The 22,962-nt window shown below is 36.7% G+C and overlaps 1 protein-coding gene across 2 annotated transcripts in view; it reads right to left on the reverse strand.

The window, feature by feature from the left end:
• Positions 1-36: 36 nt before the first annotated feature.
• The window catches only part of ORC2 (origin recognition complex subunit 2), a 45,739-nt gene continuing 22,813 nt past the window's right edge, over positions 37-22,962 (reverse strand). For both annotated transcript variants that reach the window (XM_055345660.1, XM_055345659.1), the window contains 11 exons: positions 21,453-21,513; positions 18,619-18,812; positions 17,641-17,739; positions 14,013-14,122; positions 11,868-12,000; positions 10,978-11,074; positions 7,938-8,084; positions 7,105-7,276; positions 4,147-4,208; positions 3,218-3,336; positions 37-905 (listed from right to left, as the gene is read on the reverse strand). In XM_055345660.1, coding sequence (XP_055201635.1) covers positions 819-905; positions 3,218-3,336; positions 4,147-4,208; positions 7,105-7,276; positions 7,938-8,084; positions 10,978-11,074; positions 11,868-12,000; positions 14,013-14,122; positions 17,641-17,739; positions 18,619-18,812; positions 21,453-21,513 — 1,281 coding nt within the window. In that variant the 3' untranslated portion in view covers positions 37-818. The remainder of the gene's footprint in view (positions 906-3,217; positions 3,337-4,146; positions 4,209-7,104; positions 7,277-7,937; positions 8,085-10,977; positions 11,075-11,867; positions 12,001-14,012; positions 14,123-17,640; positions 17,740-18,618; positions 18,813-21,452; positions 21,514-22,962) is intronic.

A 22,962-nucleotide genomic window follows, 5' to 3' on the forward strand; every position in this document is an offset into this window, starting at 1 on the left:
CTACTCACTTGCACATTATTGAAGAAAAACTGTCAATACAAGAATAATTAAAAATTTTATTTTCTGTTGTCTTCAAAACTAAAATGTAACTCAGGACTGTGTTTCTGTAGCCTGGCTTGTGTCATGAAGGTGATGGCACAGATGTTAGCTGTTCCAGGGATCATGATTATTGTTCATGTGTTTTCTAAGGTGGGTATGCACCCTCTACACTCATTATGCTTTTCCCTCTATCCACTGAACAGGGTCATGCCCTCTCTTCCCCACCCTACCAGGATATTGTCTAAATCCAAAAGGAGAAAGCTAGATCACCTACTCGTACGCGTCCCTTTTGTTAAGCCCACCAAAAACAGTAAGATGATCTGCCCTCATCAGCTCAGACAACAGCAAATAAAGTAATAGGTTTATGTGATGCCAGTGTTTTTGTACTTCCACACTCTGGCACAAACACATCTGCAAACAGCTCTGGGAGTGTTTAAAAGGCCCTCAAAAAATCAGGAATAATATCCTCTCTAGTATAAAATAATTCAAAAACATCCAGCTCCAAATAGTCCCTGAGCACACAGTTCATTCCAGCACGAAGTCTCCAGAGAGGTAATGAATGAAAGGCACGTTTTCTCCAACTCGAGGACCAATGCATAGTACTAGAGATGATACACCAGCCAGGCTAATCAAGGTTCTAATTGATGACATTCCCCCCTCCCAACTTTAAGTCTTGTACACTAGAAAAGAGTCTAATGTTAGATGTAAACACTTTAGACTAGAGGAGTGGCAGCTGGGGTACAATCCTTCCACAAAAGATTCAAGAGAAAGGGATAACTTCAAGACTCTTCTTCTTCCCTTTCCAGGAAATCATTCAGTGTTCCATTGTCCACAGGAATTAATAAATATTCCACTCCATCAGTTCCCTACAAGAAGTGACAAAAACCTGGATGTTAGTCATTTGTAAAGCGATGTATGTGAATCCTGTTGTAGGTCAGGCAAAAACAATGGATTTAATATAGAAATACAGAAATGTAAAGATTAAGGCAAAGGGGCACAAAGACATATCTATTTAAATACACTGAGTTTATAGTTAAACCACTTCATAGTGGAAAAGAGGGTGAATAGATCTCTTTACCCTCCTGTTCTTTCTAGAATCTTACTTACAACACTGTTGATTTTTCTGTTCTTTTATCCAGGTATCTCTACCCCATCACACACCATTTTTTTAAAAGCAATTTCTATACCCAGTATGGACTGGAATTCATGACCCCGAGATCAAGAATGGCACGCTCTACTAAGTGCGGCAGCCAGGTGCTGCCCTTTTTAAATAACTTGTAGGCTGTCCGGTGGCTCAGCGGTTTAGCGCCGCCATCGCCCCAGGGCCTGATCCTGGAAACCCAGGATTGAGTCCCACACATCGGGCTCCCTGCATGGAGCCTGCCTCTCCCTCTGCCTGTAACTCTGCCCCTGCCCATGTCTCTCATAAATAAATAAAATCTTAAAAAATAAAAATAAAAAAAATAAACTCCTGCTAGGCTCTCATTACTATCAACTGTCAATAATTGGTGGTCTCCATTTTCCCAGTCCAACCTAGCTTCTACCACCATTATCATGTCATTAAAAGAGCTTTTCCTGGGAATACCAGGAATTCCTTATTCCTATATATCCAATACATATTTTCAGTTTTCATCTTTTTGGCCACCCAGCAGAACCCAACACTGCTGACTACTCTTCCTAAAGACATGATTCTCCGGGGGGGGGGGGGGGATCCCTGGGTGGCTCAGCGGTTTAGTGCCTGCCTTCCGCCCAGGGCGGGATCCTACAGTCCCAGAATCGAGTCCCACATCGGGCTCCCTGCAGAGAGCCTGATTTTCCCTCTGCCTCTCATGAATAAATAAATCTTAAAAGCAAACAAGCATGATTCTCTTGGCTTCTATAACATCATATTCTAGTTTTCTTCCTGGCTATTTCTCCCTCCTCTACACGTTTATCTTCTACTTGGCCATTAAATGTCACACTTCTAGGCTTAGTTCCTGGCCTTCTCACTGTATGTCCCCTCTCTAGATAGTCCCACCAATGCCTGGTTTGTTACTACCTTAATACACAGGGATTAATCTTCTGTCTCTAGCCCAGATCTTTCCTCTGGTTTCTTATCCCAGGAAACCCAATTGCCTAGTTGACACCTCCATTTGGAAATCTCAAAAGAACCTCAAACATAGTTAAGACCAAACATATTACAATCACGAACTCATGATCTGTCTTCCTCAAAAATGTTTCTCATCCAGTGATCTCACCACCTCTCTGGCTATGCAAGCCAGACACCAGAAATCCTTCTTGCTCACTTTTCCTTGGCACTCATGCCCAATCTATCACCAGTTCTTGTCAGTTTCACCTCCCAAATGTATCTGAACTCCAACCACTTTTCTCTGAGTTCCTAGTCAAGTTCCCTACCATCAGCTCACCCAGACTACAGACTACTAACACACCTTCCTAGCTGGTGTCTCTGTGTGCTGACATTTAACAATCCCCATCCCACTCTCCACATTCAGAGGACAATTTTTTTTAATGACTTCCCTTTATTTTCAAATGAAGATTAAAATCCTTGGCCTAAAAGTAGTGTGTGGGCTAGCCCTTAGGTCATTGTCTTATAAACCTCATCCTAAGCCATGCTGGCCTTGGTTTATTCTCTCTGACCAGTTATCTCCTAGTTTCCCTCTAGATCTCAGCTCAGTGATCTGATAACCATAATTAGCATAATATATGAATCTGACGTCTTTTAGAACCATGTACCTTTCTGATCATAGGACTTAATTACAGTTAACACTTTACATGTGATTATTTGACAAATGTCTATCTTCTCCATTAGACTAAGCTCTATCAGAAAGGAATTAGGTTTTTGCTTAATACCGTGTCCCAATACTTAATGCTCCATATACATCCAATTACTGAATGTGGTAGAAGGGAGAGAGGGAGAAGGGAATAGAATTATTTGACTTCTATTTCTAATGGCCTATTACTCTGGGCTAGAACTCCTACGTTTTCTGCTCTGAAACTGAGTACTTGTACTTTATCTCTTTCTACAGAACTCAGATGGCATACTGCCTAAATGGATCCTTGTGACCCATCATGGAACTTGCATTTTATCATTGAAGTTGAGTCAGAGGCATACTTGTCCTTAAGTAAACAGGAGATAAGGTATTCTTAGCATATAATGCTGTAATAGCAAAAGTCTCACCTTCTTTGTTCTTATAAGTTTGTGGTCCCTAAATTCAGTTAACTGGGCCCGAAGTGTCAGATCACTATTGACCAGGAATGCCTCTCGACACTGTTGGTAAAAGTCTTGAAAAGAAAGTCCTAGAGAGTTCAGAAGGAGATATGAACATAAGTCATCATTTAAAACATGACCCCATATATGGATACCCATACCAGAGAACACAAAGTGCTGTTGCCATCGTATGTCAAAGCAGTAAGTATTGATAAAGGTGAGTATTATACACTGTGGCTTATATTTTAAATTAAAGAGAACTGACTGGTTGAAAAGTAGTCAACTATGACCAAGTAGAACATAAATCTTGTGGGTAGCTTTAAACACTATGAATAAAGTTGACCTTTAAAGAAGGAACTAGGGGCACCTGGGTGGCTCAGTTAAGCATCTGCCTTCAGCTCAGGCCATGATCCCAGGGTCCTGGGAGCGAGCCCAGCATTGGGCTCCTTGCTCAGCGGGGAGGCTGCTTCTCCCTCTCTCTCTCTGCCTGCCACTTCTCCTGCTTGTGCTCTCTGTCAAATAAGTAAATAAAAATCTTAAGAAAAAAAAAAAAGGAACTAGTAAGTCATAAGAGCTGAACTATTAAAATATTTGTCCAAATTAACACATTATTTTTACCCCGGGGGAAGAAAATCTGATAAGATGTCCAGCATGTGAAATGTATGTAGTTGGCAGACACACGTCCAGAGTTACCATAGGAAATTTAAAAATAGGCCAGACGTGTCTTTGAATGTGCCTTGGCAAACAGCCTGTTCAAGCAGTGTATCTGTGGGGCTTCTTGAAAATATGCCACGTGGCAACAAACTGATCCCAGGGCAAACCATTTATTTGCTCCTGTGAAACATAAAGGAATTTATGGGGTGAAACAAAAGACACACAATATTATAAATAGTGGATACCAATGTAAGAAGGGTTATCCAGGTTATCCAGCTGATACTTTATTAGTAGCCTGAAAATCCCCCTAAGGGAAAAAAACAAAACAGGAATTCAAATCCAGAACATTAACATCAAATGAGAACAGTAAATCTGGACTATATAATACAGTGTAAAGAGGAAAATATTAATCCCATAAACCTAAAATAATAGCCACTAACATTTGATGTGCAAATCACAATCCTGTGTGGTGCCTTCTCAAGTCTTTGTGGAATGAAGCAAGGTCAAGACACATGAATTCATGCATTTATATATAGTACACATCATTTTACATCTCACCTTTTCACTTTGATTTTCGCATGTCATTAAAATCTTCCCAAAATTTTTACTGGCTGCTTGCCTATCCTATCATGTACCACAAACTTACCATTGCCCTACTCATTTTGGACGTTTACATTACTTGCAATTTTAATGATTAAAATCTCCACATTAAATTATACATGATTCTTTCATATCAATTTCTCCAGAAGTGTACAAAGTGGAATTATGGGGCTGGAAGCACACACACTAAGATTTCCAGGACTCCCTGGGTATGGCAAAAACCTTAAACCTTTACGTTTTCAAGATTACCTAGAAAATAATTAGTATAAGCATATTTAGACTGACTGGCCACATTATAAGTAGACCTTGCTAGTGACTCCACAGCTAAATGCTGGTCAAAGGTTTTGATCATATTCACACCAGGTAAAGACTAAATGATACTGGAGTTTGCAGAATGAAAAAAAATTTCATAGTTAAAAAAAAAAAAAAAAGGCAGCGAAGGCTAGTGCACAGACGTTGAGGGTACCCCGAACTAAAAATTACTTGCTTTAGAGCAGTGTTGAGAGTACTTCTATTGCATGGATTCCTAACTTTATATGCAGCAGCTTGCACTAGTCCATTAAGAGTAAGCATAGTAAGACTGAATGAGACTTTGTGAGACTTTTTCTGTTGCAGATACATAGAAGTTTTGATTAGCTACCCAATGCACATTTCAGTATTAATGCAATGCTAACCTTCAGGTGTACAGTGCAGCTTTACAGAGTAACAAAATTCATTAAATTACTAGCATGAGGCTAGCATGAGGAAGTCTTCCGGTGAGGACACAGATGAATATTTTGATTGTGGTGGTAATAGTTCTGTAAGGCTCTGCATGTGACTAAACTGCTCAGGGCTATAAACACGCAAGTAGCTACACGTATCAAAGGTAAACATGAATAAGCTCTATGGATGGTGCCGATGTCTGTTTCTTGGTTTTAATACTGCACTGTGATGGGAGGCAGTTGGGAAAGGGATGCTCAGGATTTCCCCGTACGTTTCTGTGAATCTAATTACTTCACAACCCAAAGTTTTTTAAAAAGCAAATACATGTAGGGCAGCTTGGGTGGCTCAGTTGGTTGAGCATCCAACTCTCGGTTTCGGCTCAGGTTATGGTCTTGGGGTTCTGAGATCAGCCCTGTGTCGGGCTCTGCACAAAGTCGGCTTGGGACTCTACCCCACTGCCTTTGCCCCTTCCCCTGCTCTCTTGCTCTCCCTTGCTCTAAAATAAACAAAATCTTGAAGGAAAAAAGCAAACAATGCAAAAGAAATTGCCAGAAGAAAAAAAAAAGATTTGAAAACTTCCTGCATACCCCACCCCCTAGCTAGTCTCCACCTTCTTTTATAGGGTCAGTGCCATCCTGAACAGGTTATTTTTCACTTCCATGCACACTTTAAAATTTTAGCCATACTGCCGTATGAATTTGAGCACTATATAATATACATGGTATTGTTTTACGTGTTTTTTTTTTTTTTTTTTTTAAATCTACCATCCTGTCTGGTTTGGCATTTGTCCTGAACAAAAGTATCTAGAGGTCTGGACAGTAAGTGGTATTGTCATACCACTGTTACCCTACATAAGCGAAACTCAGTTGCCAATGCTACTAGCTAGATCCAGAACATAGCTGGGCTTTGCCTTCAGCTCTCTCACTGCTTTATGATTGTTTCATTGAGATGTTCATATTTTTCAGCCAGGCTGTATCTATGTTTTTTGGTCATTTTATATTTTATCTGTTATGCTGTGTGTTTGGAACAAAAGGGGATGAATTAAAGAGTGAAAAGTATTGTACCATCTATGCCACTGCTCTTGGGAGAAAAAGATTTTGCTAGTCACATCTGCTTCTTTAAGAAACTTTACATTTTGTGTCAGATTTAAAACACAACCATTGATGTTTGAATTAATTTATAGGTCTAATACATGCTCAGTCCACTCATCCAAGAACATAGTATTTTCATCTTTTTTCAAACTTTACTTATTCTCAAGAGGGCTTGTTTTTAAATATTTCATCTTGTTAAAAATTGTTCTAGAACTCTATGCTTTGCGGGGGGGGGGCTGCTACTCAAAGCCTTTTTCAACAGGTTAATTATCATGCCCTTTATGTTTTGCCACTTTATGCTGTATCCAGCTTTTCTTAGCTTTTATTATTTCAGATACGCCTCATAGGGAGGCTGCTGAAGGGGCTTCACTGGAGGTATCACACAGAAATGTTTAAGAGCAAGAACTTGGGAGCCAGGCAGATTTGGATCAAAATCTCTGTGCCCGTTGCTATCTACCTTAGAATGGTAGTGAGGATCAAGGGAATTATTTCATGTAAAGGGCCCCATGTTTGCACCACAGTGTTCAATAAAGTTAAAAATTACCATCAGATTTAAGTAAAATCCATGAAAATTCTTTTTCTTCCAGTGACCACTATCTTGAGATGCTCTTATTTGGAAATATAAAAAGAAAAAAATGCTAACTCTACTGTTAAGGAGTCTGCCTTAATACTGCCAACTTTTTTTTTTTTCTTAACCATTTGTCTTAATCCTGCAAACTAGAGACTTTAAAATTGCCATTAAAAGCTATTCATGCGTATCGTAAAATGTAGAGCTTTTTTAAAAAAAGAAACTATAGTTTTCATTCTTACCTTGCATTAGGGGTAAGGCTTCGTAAGACATGAATTAGGGAACTAAGTGGTAATGATCCAGATTGTTTAACCAGAAGTGAATTCTCATAGGAGGTTTCTTCAGTATAAGGACTATATGTAGTAGTTTCATACCAGAGCCAGTTATAAAGGCTCTGCTTTGCATGATCCCACACTGTAACATATGATTAAAGAAAACAGGAGGTACTAATTATCATAATGTCATGTTACTAGATTCTACTCTAGGAAAGAATCAGAAAGTATTAAAAAATGAATCCTGAAATTTTTCATTTTTGACATTTTCCTATCCAAATCAGTACCTCATAATCTAATTTCATTATCAATCAACATATGAAGCTTTGTGTATTAAATATAATTTATATTTTAAATTATATTATATTATTAAATATAATTAAATAATGAAAAATAATTAAATATAATTAAATTATATTATATATTAGTGCTACCAAGGCATTCTTTTAAAACAATTTAATAATTTAACATTTTGTTCTATAAGGATTATCACAAAGTCTCTGAATTTAAATGCATTAAAATAAATGTTGCAATACCACAAAGAGTAGAAAGAGACCAAAATAAGAGTTGGGTCTCTTCTTCATGAAACTTTAGGTGTAAAACACCACCTACAGAATCTTAATTTTTATTTCCAAGAATTATATTCTGAATCAGATTGAGGACACTTTTATTTTTAGCAATATGTGTCTTTTAAGTATGCAAACAAAAAAAGTGTACTGAAAAACAATAAAAATGTTGTGATTTACAACACTTAGAAATTTTTTAAGACTGGTATCCCAAGAAAGAAAAATGGTAGTACATACTGAGAGGAGCATTGAGGTGATCGATAGATGCTATAAGGTATATGTTACGTAAAGACGACAACTGTCCAATAATTTGCTGGCTTTTGTCTCCTCTCAACATCTGGCTATCCAAGTTGTGGATGAGAAGGAAGAGTTCTAAAGAAGAATCTAAAGGAAAGACAATTCAATTATTATTTACAAAGCGTATTTGTGAAGTCCTTACCACACGCAATGCTTGTGTATTAAAAGATGTATCAAAGTAGCATAAGACATAGTAAATATTGCATAGAGGTATGTAATTTATTTGAGAAGATATCAGTCTCAAAAGAGGCAACATATTATTAAAGTCTTAAGGAAATTCATTGAAAATCAGTAGGGACTGGGTATTAGAGACTTAACTGGAATGGTTAGCACCTGAATCGGATCATAAAGCAGTTTCAATAAAGCACAGGAAATAAGGCAAGATGCATTTTGGGTTGGAGGTAAATCCGTGCATGTTGCATTGTAAGGTGGGAGTGGAGAGGGGAAAAGGAGGGAGACACGGAGACACACACACACACACACACACACACACATAAAGGTCTCACTAGGCATTAAGAGATAGAATGCCCTGATTAACACAAAAGCCAAAGGAAACAAAAAAAGTGGTGGGGGGGAGAGGGATTTAGGCTATTGCTCAAGGCATCAGGAAAGTCAGAGGTAAAAAAAATATATAAAGGTCAGTGAAGGAGGAATTTATGGATGGGGCTGTCAAAACCATTAAAATACTGCAAAAAAACAGACAAAGGATGGGCCAAGGTCAACTGTGGTTTAGTAAGAAAATTACAGGTGATCTTCAAGCATATAGTTAAGGTAGCACAGAAGTAAGAAATTAAGGCAATAGGTAAAAAGTAGAAAGCAGAATGTCTTCAAAAACTCTGAAATCATTGAAATAAGAAAGTAAAATAGTGTGGAAGGGCAGTAGAATCAGGTAAGCCTTTTCTTATAATGGAAGAAGTCCTATACATGTTTAAAAGTCATTGATAAGTTTCTCAGGAGTTTGTAAGAAACAGAACATTCAGCATTTATAATGGAGGATGAGCTTTTTAGAGTAAATTTCTCTCTCACTGGGGCTAGAGGGACAAGAGAGACAATATAACAACAAAGATTCTGGTAACATTCTGAAAGTCTAAGGTTCCTTAAAATTCTAGAAGCCACCATAATCAACAGTATTTAAATTACATATAAACATATATTTCTATTTTTTTTAATGCCTGTAGTTTTTTTAAGATTTTTAAAAAATTTATTTATTCATGAGAGACACAGGGAGAAAGGCAGAGACATAGGTAGAGGGAGGAGAAGCAGGCTCCATGCAAGGAGCCCGATGTGGGACTCGATCCTGAGAATCCGGGATCAGGCCCTGAGCCAAAGGCAGACACTCAGCTGCTGAGCCACCCAGGCGTCCCCATATATTTCTATTAATTGAATTATACTTAAATGTTAATATATTGACATTTATATCACATGCATAATATATAATTATGAATGATGTAATTATATACATTCAAATTATATACCCATATGTAAATACTTTTATATAACTTATGTAATTACAATTTATATAATTACAACTATATTTTATATAAATAATATGTAATAGGCATTATATATGTATATATACATACAATGACTTCGGCATGCATTCTCTCATGAGCATATAAACTATTAAAATTCTCCATCAGATCAAATTAAGTTATACCTTTTATCTTTTTTGAAGGTTTTATTTATTTATTCATGAGACATACACATACATAGAGGCAGAGACATAGGCAGAAGGAGAAGCAGGCTCCATGCAGGGAGCCCGATGTGGGACTCGATCCTGGGACTCCAAGATCACTCCCTGGACTGAAGCCAGGTGCTCAACCACTGAGCCACCCAGGGATCCCATCCTTTTTTTTTTTTTTTTTAAAGTAGGTTCCATGCACAGTGTAGAACCCAGTGTAGAGCTTGAACTCACCACCAGAGATGGAGACCTGAGCTGATACCAAGAGTTGGACATTTAACTGACAGCCACCCAGGCACCCCACTCCTTTTAATTCTTTAGTGACTAAGTGGCAATTGTTTGATTCTAAATAATTTTATTTTTAATTTCTTGAAATGCTCACATAGCCAAAATATTCACACAAAAATAAAGAATGGTTTTTTCCATTCCACAGATTTTAATGTATGAAACTATTCAAATGTAGTGATATTTATTTCAAATAAAGAGAAAAAATGTGTTCTAAAAATATGCAACTATAACAATACCAAAGATGCACCTATCAACTGGGGGCATTTCATATGGGCCAAGTAAAACCTGATAACTATTCTGAGATAAAGGCTTTTTTGGTTATACAAATTCAAGGAGTATGAGCAAATCATTCCTGTTAGGTATAAGTCAAGTTCACAGAAAAACTTCATGATAAAAGAAAGGACAAATTATTTCAGAGAAATCTAAATCAGCATTGAAAGAAGTGTTATTACTGATATAATCCAGATTTTTGTATACAATAATACAGATCTTCATCGGTTTCAGATGGGGATATGTTCCAATAAAGCCATTCTAACTTGAAAATATAATTTGAAAATGTATTCAATACACTCAACCTACCAAATATCATAGCTAAGCCTAGCCCACCTAAACACACACAGAAAGCTTACATTAGCCTACAGTAGAGCAAAAACACGAAGCCATTTTATAATAAAGTGTTGAATATCCCATGTCATTTACTGAATAAAATACTGAAAATGAAAAACAGAATGGTTTTAAATTTATCGGTTATTTACTTTCATGGTCATGTGGCTGACTCACTATTGCTGCCCAGCATCATGAGAAGAGTATATACCACATATCACTAGCCCAGGAGAAGATCAAAATTCAAAGTATGGTTTCTAGTGAATGGATGAATACTGCTTTTGCACCATCATAAAGTCAAAAAAATGGTAAGTCAATCCATTTTAAGGGGACCGTTGATCTGTACATGAATAAGTAGAAGTGTATGCTTAGCTTCGCCCTAAAACTAGAGCATCTATTTCATGTTACCTTCTTTAAATTTGTTTACTATCCAGTCTAGCTGGTCCAGTACACTGCGGAAAGTACCCATATGATTGAGGACTTCTTCTGTTATAGAATTCAGGATCTGTATCATAAAAGTGCAAGAGGTACATCAATTACTACTCATTCTGTCATATAGGATAAATTCAACTACAGTCAGTCCTTTTTTAGAAGTTAAAAATGCATTTAGATTTCCCATCAAGTCTGAAAAACCACTTAAAAAATTATACTGGTACTTAAGTATACCTAATTCATTTTTTTGGCATAAGTTATATCTAAAATGAAACATGGAAGAACGGCAAAGATGTATAGATAGGAGGGTAGCAAAAATATCCCTCCCCGATTATGGAAAACATTAGAAAACCATAGATCTACCAATGAAAATAGGATACAAACATTAAAGACATTTTAAAAAAAGGAATACTGCATTGGTTAATAGCCAGCACCAAAAGGTTTAGTTTTCAAATGATGAAACATGAGTATTTGCACTGAAAATGATCTATAATAAATGTATTCTAAAACTACAAACTATTAACTTACTACTTTTAGAGTACCAAAGTGTCACTGAGCATAATAAAAGTAAAATCTTCCATAATCCTGTCCTTCAGAGAAGTACTGTTGGTATTTGGTATAGTAAATAAAACTAACATTTCTCTAAGATTTAATATATTTATCAGTTACAAAGTAGGAAATTCAGATGAGGACTCAAAGCTAGAACCCTGAGTTCAAACACGATCTTAAGTAATATGTAATCCTACTAGTGTAAAGGCTAAAAAAAACCTCAATGTTCCAGAATGAGAAGTAGCATCCTCATTAATGTAGGGGTATGGATTGGCAGGAGATATAATGTTGCTTCCTTTAACATTTTTGAAACTTACTGATTTCACACTTATTCCAGGAAAGAAGCCATTGATGACAACATGAATGGAATCTTGCAGCACAGTGGTTCGAAACCTTTCTAGTAAATCTCTCTTAGAACCCAAACCATAAAGCACAATGTTGAACCCCAGGCTGTTAGGAAAGATAGCATTCATGAAATTAAAGTTCGGCACCTCCTAATTTATTATAATCAACTAGTTTCTTTAAGTTGATAAAGAATATGGAAAGGACTAGGATGACTAAGTAATTACATTGATTTCCAGCTCATACACTGTAGAAGCACAGTTTTATTATCTGTACACCAGACTTCAGTAGCTTTCTCTCCAGCTCTTTATTACCTTTCACGTGATGGCGGGCTGGAGGGAAAGGAGAACAGCGGGGACAAGGCACTACCGATTCCACAGGCTCAGGCAGATTTATTTGAGATTAAATAGGAAAGGTAAGCAGAGGCCAGGTCACAAAGGTTTTGTTAAGGCAACCAAGACATTGATTAGATTTTATTTCAAGGACAATGACCATTTAAAACTAACTACTCAGGTGTTAATTGAAAGGTTTTAAGTAGGAAAGTAGCATGATATTTTCAGGAAGATCATCCTGGCTAAACAGAGGGAACAGACAGGAGAGAGAAGTACCAACGACTATGGCCCTGAATTAGGTGTTGTGTAGAAAAACAAGTTGTCAAGAGCTTTACATGTCCGATCAATTTGGAGAGTGGTTAGATGTGGAAGGTGATGGAAAGGGAGTATTTCAGAATACCTCATTTTTTTGGCATAGGCGACAACACAAATGGGACATCCATTGTGCCAGGTTGCAGGGGGCAGGTGGGAATGATGGGTTTAAAGAGGAGTTAAATTTTATGTATATTGAATTATTTACAGGACATCCACATGGAAACCTCAAATATACACTGAGATATCTGTATCTGCTGCTGAGGAGTGATATCTGGGGTGGGCCAGAGATACAATGGGTGTTACTCACATGCAAAAAGCAACCAAAGCCAAGCGATTAAGAAGATCCAGAACACCAAAGCGCTAAGGCTAAAGCTAAAGCTCGATTTCATGATTGTTTATAGAGGTCAATCAGAAATAGTATTTACGTGATGCTCAGGGGAGCCTAGAAATCAAAGAAAAGCAATAACCCCCACGTAGCACATTCTGCTGCAAGGTGGCAGCAGCAGAAAAAAAGGTTATTCAGAGAGTTGGCAATTTCTATTGAAGTAGCTGACTAAAGTCTAGGCTGGGAAGCAAAGCCCAACAAATTATCAGGGTTGACAGATGGAGGAACTGGACTATAGAGGATAGGATCAGAGTAAAGAGCTACTTTGCCAATTTATAATGAACAGATCTATCTATAAATAGTTATTGAGAGAAGCTGAGCTCCTAGCAGGGAAGATAAGCATAACCCCTTTGATGTATTATTGACAAAAAAGCAAAACCAGCATCAATGGGGAAAATTGTGTCAATTTGTTTTTACTGCTTGGCAGATCTGCCTTCTTATTTATCAGTGACTGAGTACACATTCACGATAGTATAGTTTTTAAGCACTAAGATCCTTTTTAATAAAAGTATAAAAGTATAGTAAAAATAAAAAGTTATTCTTTTAGTTATTTTAATGCGAATTTAAATTTTAATCTGTTATCTGAAAAACAGTAAAATTGAAAATATAATCTAAGAAATAATTTTAAAATGGTAAAATAATGTTTATCAGACAGACATCACAAAATTTTGAAGATCTGTAGTACATGAAAATAGAATGAGATTAAAATAAATATATATATTCTTTTTAGGAACTTTGCTGTGGAAAACTGGACTCAAATATAATTGATATATCTTGTCAGTCTTAACAAATCAGATTTCCAAATACTTTAATAAGTAATAACTTGGAATTCTAAGATGGGCTATTTATTTTACCAATGGCTTTCACATCTGATAAATATAGACACATTTCTTGAAAACTAAAATTTCTGAGATGAATCATACAATATGACATTTCTACATGTGAGTCATATAATTAGGATTTTTTTCAAATTTTTATATATGAAAAAAATATCTGGTTGATTACAAAAAGAAAATTAAATTGCTCTGATTTTAACACAGGCATATCCATGTTGTTATTTCACAACAGTATGCAATAATAGTACGTACCGTAACTGCAACATCCATTTATGAAATAATTGTTCATATTGTTGACTTAGTTGTTTAAGTTCAGCAGAAAAGGAAGGAGAAACTTTGCTCAACAAGTTACGCAAAGTTTGCTTTAAAAAAAAAAAGTAAAGAAAATCATTCTCAAACCACATACATCAAAATCAATCCAAACTAAAAATTTCATTAGAGGTAGAGGTTAGAAGAGGCAAACTAGTGGAAATATTACTTTAATCAGGTTTGGTAATGAGTGCATCATCAACTGAATACACATAATATTAAGTATGATTTAAATATTTGTTTTCTTAAAAAAAAAATTTTTTTTGAGAGTGTGATAAGAGAGCGAGTAAGTACATGTGCATGAGTGCAGGGAAAAAGGGAGAGAAAATTCTAAGCAGGCTCCATGCCTAGTGTGAGCCCGACACAGGGCTCGATCCCACAACCCTGAAATCACAACCCCAGCCAAAACCAAGAGCTGGAAGCCCACCAAGTTACCTTGGCACCCTTGTTTTCTTAAAATTTTTTAAACCTCATTTTTAGTACAAATATGTAATAGTAAAGAATTTCCCAGGTTTTGTCTAGAACCATTTCTGTGATTATAAATTTCAATAAGGCTTTAATTTCTAAAAAGATCATTACCAGAAGGAGATTAAACCTCCCTCCCACCTTTAACAACAAATCCAGACAGACTTTTAAAAACCTATTGAATTTGAAGAAATGTGAAAGCTGATGGTAACTGTGAAATATGAATTCTCAGAAAATATTAAAGGTTCTTTATAATTTACCATAGTCATTAGTAAAGTAAACTTGAATCACTGCTCCTTTTCCAAAAGCTACCTTTTTTTTTTTTTTTTTTTTTTTTTTTTAAATAGGCTCCACGGCCAACATAGGGCTTGAACTCACAACCCTAAGATCAAGACCTGAGATCAAGAGTTGGGACATTCTACTGACTGGGCCACCCAGATGCCTCATTAACTTTTGATTTTTTTTAAAAAAACTTTTACTTACTATAGTGTTCTCCGCCCCTAGCAAGGGACTCAAACCAATGACCCTAAAATCAAGAGTCACATGCTTACCAACTGAGCCAGCCAGGTACCCCCCAAAATCTACTTCTGACAAATCCATCTTTGATAAGTGCAACAAAGTTTTTTGATTTTTTTCTTTAAGATATTATTTTTAAGGGGCGCCTGGGTGGTGCAGTTGGATAAGCATCCAACTCTTGATCTCAGCTCAGGTCTTGATCTTAGGGTTGTGGAAAGAGCATGGAAAGTACTTAAAATAAAAATAAAATTTTATTTTTAAGTAATCTCTACACCCAACATGGGGCTTAGACTCACAACCCCAAGATCAAGGAGTGACATGCTCTACTGAGCCAGCCAGGAGCCCCAGTATGGCAAAGTTTTGTGTTTTTTTGTTTGTTTTTTTAAGATTTTATTTATTCATGAGAGACACAGAGAAAGAGAGGCAGACACATAGGCAGAGGGAGAAGCAGGCTCCATGCAAGGAGCCCAGTGTGGGTCCCAATCCCAGGACTCCAGGATCACACCCCGGGCCGAAGGCAGATGCTCAACTGCTGAGCCACCCAGGCGTCTCGTGACAACATTTTTTAAACAATAATGTAAATAAACTAAGGAGGGTACATTGTACCTGTACCCAAAATTTGGAAATTCATGCTGGTGAATCAAACATAGCTCACTTTTTGAAATGAAAACTCTAGCAAAAAAGCTGTATATGCATTTTACCCTAGTGCTACCATCTTTCCATGATTCTGGCCCTTAAGAAAAACATTTTTTTTTAATACTAAAGGGTAGAGTTGTAGTCAGCATCCCAGGCATACTGGCTTGTATAGGTTTCATTTATCCACACACTTAAAGAGAAACAGGACACGTACACATTTTCCCACATTCCTTCTGAAGTTTAGAACCTGGAAAAGCAGATGAATATCTTTTCCAGTAATCATTTATACTCAGATCTAATCTCAGATTATCAAAGCATACTCACACTTGAGTGTGAACTCGATCTGGGAAGTTATCTATAAACTTTAATGTTAAACTTTCGTGTCTGCAGAGAATCGCACTATCAGCCTCAATACTCCACATATCCATATCCTCTGCCCTGTGACTTTGCCTCCTCCTAGAGAGGTGGAGTCTAGTTCCCTGATCTTTGACTTTGTTTTCCGCCACATGATTTGCTGTGACCACTAGAATGAGGTAGAAGTGATACTGGGCCAATCTGAGCCCAGGCTGTAAGAGGTCTTATGTTTTTCCACTTTTTACATCTCTGCCATTGCAATAAGAACATGCCTCAGCTAGCCTGCTGGTCCAAAAAGGAAGGGAGACATACGGAGCAAATGTTTGATCAGCCAACCCCCGGCTGACCTGTAGGCAAAAGAAATAAATGCTGAATGACACATGCTACTGAGATTGTTCTGGTTAGCTATGTCCAAAATCAGTGAACGACCTTCCCTTCTGTCATTATTGGTAATAAGTGTTCCTTTCATTTTAGAGGTCTTTCTGAATTTCAGTCCTATGAGTCCTGCTTTGACCCTAGATCCATTTACCTTTCTCCCATGTTGCTTATATAGAAATATATGCACTAAGCAGATGTTAGTGCCATCTTTTTCCTGGAATAACTTGGCTTCTTGACATGTTTTCAGCCAATCTCTGCTCTGAGTCTCAATACCAATAAGCCAAGTGACAAAAACAAAAACCACAAAGCATCATGTCTTCCAGGTCATAGCAGCTTACCCTATATTCTCTCCTCTTCTGTATCTGCAAAAAGCCCTGTATACCTTGGAAAATTACAAAAATTCTAGTTTGCAAGGAGTAAGTCTCAATATTCTGAGCCAATAATAATTTTTTCCTGACTCAGATGATCATTCCACTTTCTTTTTTTTATTTTTAAAGATTTTATTTATTTATTCATGAGAGACCGAGAGAGAGAGAGACAGCAGAGACACAGGCAGAGGGAGAAGCAGACTCCACGCAGGGAGCCCAGTGTGGGACTCGATCCCAGGTCTCCAGGATCATGCCCTGGGCTGAAGGCAGCACTAAACCGCTGAGCCACCCAGGGATCCCATCATATCACTTTCTACTCGAAGATTTTCTCAAATAGGTCTGTCTTCCCTCTTAGGGTGGTATCAGTCAAAACCCTGAGTATAACAGGTATTTTTTATAAAATGAGATATGAGAACCATAGTATATAGTACCCTTCTTATCTTATGGCACTTGAGCAGTTTCCCATATCAAGAAGCAGATTTCCTCTGCTCTTTGCAAGGTTCCTAACTAAAAGGTCACAGTCCATTTTACGACCAAGGTACAGTTCAATGAAGATGTGGGTTAAAGAATAACAGATATTAATGCTACATGGATATCAAAGAAACTACGGCCCTGATGATTACCCTGAAGAAATGACAAATTAGAGAAAAAAATGTAATTATAGTATGTCAAACAATTCAAGTGAACCACTTACCATTTTATAAAATATTTAATAGTTATTATGTCACATCAATTTGTGTTTTATTTTATCAGGACAATAATTCTATTTGTGTAAAGTCACTCAAATCTGTTTATGAAGTATGTTTTCTAGCTCACAGTAAAAAAAAGTAGAAGTAACATTCCTTGCAACATACCTGATCCAGTTTAGCTCGCTTTAGTTTCTGCAGTGTTCTGTCAGAGGTTAAAACTTTTGAACTGCTATGAGCTTCAAAATATTCTTCTACCAAATCACTCTGAAAATGAACAGAGCAAAACCAATTCTTAGTTTCAAATATTTGTTTTATATCAAACTAGACAGTAACATTAGCATAAAATAGGATATGTGAAATTCTTTATTTGGCAGTATTTTCCTTTTGAAGCAACAATCAGATTAAGCACCAAGGACATTTAATTCTAGCAGTAAAACTAAGGAACTCTTAAGACCATGAAAATCAAAGAAATGACTCGACTGAAGTAGTCTGTTTACAAAAACGATTACTCAGTTCCAACATAAAATTTCCATTTAGACTTCAAAAGAAAAGGAGTTTTACCTATCAGGACTTTCATGTTGCCTCACACAGTTCTAACAAATCCTTTAATATTAGTACAGTAGAAGAGCTGAAAATGAGGAAGACATCAACAGCAAAGTAAAAGATTTGCCTACTAGTCCAGTAAAATGGCTCACTACTTGTTCTGTGGACTTGAGGCAGGACTACTCTCCATGGTAGTAAGGGATGCAAAACCTTACAAGCAGTAGGGTTCCTCGACTACTCTGAGTCTTTACACACAGAACACCAGATAGTTAGCTTTTCCTCAGGCCACAGTCTTACAAGGTTCTTCCAAACAACTCCATGTGGATTCACAGCCACTTCACTTACTACTTATACTGACTTGAATATATCAACAATGTTACAAAAATGAAACTATATACACTTACTACTTATACTGACTTGAATACATCAACAATGTTACAAAAATGAAACTATATAGACACAAATGGGCATTTATGTGAAAGACTGAGAATACACAGAAGAAAAAAAATTATTGATTCCCCAATTTGAATCTCTTCTCTTAGGGTAGCTTAGCTTTAAGATATTATACAATTTTTCTTTAAGGCTGAAGCCTCTACTTACTGTTTCATCTCTTTTCATTTTCTTAGAAGGTGTTTCTTTGCAAACAGGAGCTGAAACAGCTCTATTCTGTGACGGAATCTTTTGGCTCAATATGACTTCATTAGTGTCCTCTTCATTTTCTTGTGCAACCCCATCATCATCTTCTGAGTTGGAAGTAGAATATTCACTTTCACTGTCAGAATGAGACCTCGGAACTGTGGGGGAAAAGCAATAGGGAAAAATCTGACAGTTTGACAGGAGAGGCACTGAAGGGTAATGAAAAGAAAGTAGACTTTGAAATAAGAGCCTTTCACTCCTGGTTTTGTCATTACTTGCTGATGATTTCCCCAGAGCTAAAGTTTTCTGAGCATCAATTTCTTCATTTATCACATGAGGATCACAGTGCCTAATTTAATGAACCATTGTGAAGACCACACTGAAAGTATATAAAGCAACTGACAATGCCGGACACCCGAGGACCATGGCAGAAACTGCCAGTCATACTTAGTATCATTTCTTGCCCTCTTCCTTGCTAACAGTACTCCAATTTTGTAAAGTGTGGCAATGTGTCTCAACCTAAGGGATAAATAATCACGGTAATTTTCTTTTGTTTGCCTGACACTTGTTTTCCAAGCCTCTTTTGTAACTAGGATTGGCTATGTAACCCTCTGACCAATGAAACGTGAGGGGAAATTTGCTAGAAGCTTCTGGGAAAGATTTCTTGCACTTATGGAAGGAAAGGCCCTTATTTATACCAAGAGCTTAAAGGCAAAGAAGCCATTTTGCAATATGAAGCATCAAACCTAAAGATGAAAAATGCTGGTAGCAGAGCCAAGAAGATAGGTGACCTGTTGAGTCACCTCAACCATGGAACTGTGCATCCCTAGACTTTTCATTATGTGAGATAACTAAATGTCTATAGCTTAAGCCACTGTTGTAGAATTTTCTGTTGCTGCCTACACAGAAAATACCCTCATAATTGACTCAATAAATGGTAGTTACTATTCTAAGTACTACTAATACACAGGCACATTCCATCCCATAGCTGATTTTTTATTAAAAAAACAAAGAAAACAAAAAACATAGCAACCTCCACTACTCCCCAGAAATATTAAAGCTAGTTTTATACTCATAAAGGATAAAACTAATTTTACACCCAACACAGTAAGTATAAAACTATTATAAAAAGTTAACTTCCAATATGAGTGAAATAACTTTAACGAATCAGTTATTAATTTTGAACAACAGATATATTTCAGGATATCTAGGGTCAGCATATAATAAATGTAGATCTAAAGGAAGAAAAATAGAGGCCTGATTTTGTGGGCACATATACCTTAGCAGATTCATATTTGCACTGACTGCTGCCCATGGTAGATGCAGGAGGAACCAGAAAATGCTTCTAGCTCATTTACATGGATATTTCCTACTTGTATGGTGGTAACTGAGGACAAGGAAGTTTACAGCTTCTCTCACAAAAGGATGAGTCTTTGGGGTAAGGAGGGAAAACAGGATAACTGTACCTGATGTAAAATAATAATCAAAACTGCATATATCATCTTTTATTGCTTCAGATATCTAATCATTTAGTATTACATTTTTATGTTCATTAAAAATGTAATTATTAAATGCTCTCTGAAATCTATGCCTTGAAAAGAAAAGGCTACTGCATATAGATTTAACAATGTTGGCTGTATTACTGTCGGGTCAACCTCAAGAAAGGAGTTGACATCTTTCTGAAATATAAAAAGTAAACAAAGTCATTTGCTCTAGAGTTATATATTTGAAAATCTAGAACTATTTTTAATTTCCCAGAAGGCAGGATGGACCATGTCTATTTACTTGGCGTGGTATCATTCAGTATAACTGTGAATATTTAAAATGGTTTCATTATAAAATTTTTAAGTAAATCAACAGAACCACTTACAAAACTGTCTCAGAAAGAAAAACCTAAAAGGCATGTTATTTTATTAGGCAGACATTTTAACTAACTTCAGTACCCACTTACTATAATGTAAAAGATAAAGTGCTATCCTTTCTTTCATGAAAAGAAGTAGTGATAATAATAAAAAATAATAGGGGGGCACCTGTCTGGCTCAGTCAGTGGAGCATGCAACTCCTGATCTCAGGGCCATGAGTTTAAGCCACATGTTGGGCCTAGAGCTCACTTAAAAAAAAAAAAAAAAAGGTTTGGGCACCTTAAATGGCTCAGTCAGTTGGGCGGCCGACTTACTCTGGATTTTGGCTCAGGTCTTGACCTCAGGGTCATGAGATCAAGCCCTGCTTAGCAAAGTCTGTTTCCTCTCTTCCTCTCCTGCCGCGCCCCCCCCCCCCCACCAATGCACACTGTCTAAAATGAACACATCTTAAAAAAAAAAAAAAAGATAACAGCTAACACCTGTGAAATATATCAAGGTCAAGCACTATACCAAGCACTTTGACATCTTTTATTTCCATTACTCTCAGAACAATTCCAGGGCTAGTACCATTATTATCCCTATTTTGCAAATGAAAAAACCTGAACCACAGACAAGTCTCTGGAAGTGGCAAGCCAAAGAGTAAAAAAAAAGCAGTCTAGGGGCAGCCCTGGTGGCTCAGTGGTTTAGCATGGCCTTCAGCCTGGGGTGTGATCCTGGAGCCCTGGGATCGAGTCCCACGGCAGGTTCCCTGCATGGAGCCTGCTTCTCCCTCTGCCTGTGCCTCTCTCTCTCTCTCTCTGTGTCTCTCATGAATAAATAAATAAAATCTTAAAAAAAAAAACAAAACAGTCTAAGACTAGAACCTACACACTTAACCATTACTGCCCATGGTTTAGGTGCTTTTTATAAAGATTCAGTTTAAAAAGAAATACATACCTATTAATCTTTTCTTTAGACCACTAGGTGCTGTTGATAGAAATTCACTTTTATCATTGTTCTGTTTAAAAATAAAGCAATACAGTTTCAATAATTAAATAATAATGATGACATGGAAATTAATGATGGATGAGTGAAGAGGCTAGGAAAGAAAAATATTTTGTTTTCATTAGATTAATTTTGAATCAGAAGACAATGACAAATGGCCCTTAGGAAAAAACAGTGGAAAGCAACAAAAACAATACAACAAATTTCAAAGGATTCCCAAAGTGATTCTAGAAGTAGTATTCCACACATCTATAAAGTATTTTTTATTATGTAAAGAAAAAACATAAGTATATGAATGTGCCTTTCACATTTTGATGACTTTCACCCATCAGATTAGAATATTTCTTTTTAAAAAATTGATAATATCCATTGATAATGAGTAAGGGAAGATATAGGCACTCCTATGCATATGGCAGTGGGCCCTTTAATGTGCTTGAAATTTACTGGCGTTAATATATTACCCTATGTGAAGATGAGAGAATGAGATCTACATAATTTTATTCCATTATTTTAAAATTTTTAAACACTTTACAGAAGCATAAAATCTTTTTCTTTTCCTCACAGAATATAATAATCTAACACCAATACATTTCTAGCACATTAAAATGCCCAATGTTATTTTTAATAGTACTGATAAAAAGATAAAGTACCCTTTGTGATTTTGGCAATGTGAAATTATGATGAAAAATTTAAAATTTGTTGTGATAGGTTGTTGGTGCTAGTTTCAAATGTTAATACATTTTGATTTGGGATGTTAAGAATAGTACTATAATAAATGAACTGAGCCCAATAGGTTTATAAAGTATATAAACTTTTTTGATCCAGATCCTTAAAAAGTTTTTATATTTTGTACATCTTGATCGACATATGCATGTAGTATATAATTGAAACAAATATAACTGAAACAAATTATAATGAAATAATATGAAACAGACATTTTCAATTTTATTCTATCTGAGTTTTAAAACTGCAGATCATCAGGACACCTGGGTGGTTCGGCAGTTGAGTGTCTGCCTTCACCTTAGGGTGTGATCACAGGATCGAGTCCCACATCGGGCTCCCTGCAAGGAGCCTGTTTCTCCCTCTGCCTATGTCTCTGCCTCTCTCTGTGTCTCTCATGAGTAAATAAATCTTTAAAAAAAAAACAACTGCAGATCATATCCTACTAAACTCATCTCAAGACTGAAAGTCAAAACAGTCTGTGTTCATATAGCTTAATTATCAGGTATAAGAACAATTGTAGGGATCCCTGGGTGGCGCAGCGGTTTGGCGCCTGCCTTTGACCCGGGGCGCGATCCTGGAGACCCGGGATCGAATCCCACGTCGGGCTCCCGGTGCATGGAGCCTGCTTCTCCCTCTGCCTGTGTCTCTGCCTCTCTCTCTCTCTCTCTGTGTGTGACTATCATAAATAAATAAAAATTAAAAAAAAAAAAGAACAATTGTATCAAAATAACCATTTAAG

This window comes from Nyctereutes procyonoides, unplaced genomic scaffold (genome assembly GCF_905146905.1).
Source record: "Nyctereutes procyonoides isolate TBG_1078 unplaced genomic scaffold, NYPRO_anot_genome, whole genome shotgun sequence".
Lineage (NCBI taxonomy): Eukaryota > Metazoa > Chordata > Mammalia > Carnivora > Canidae > Nyctereutes > Nyctereutes procyonoides.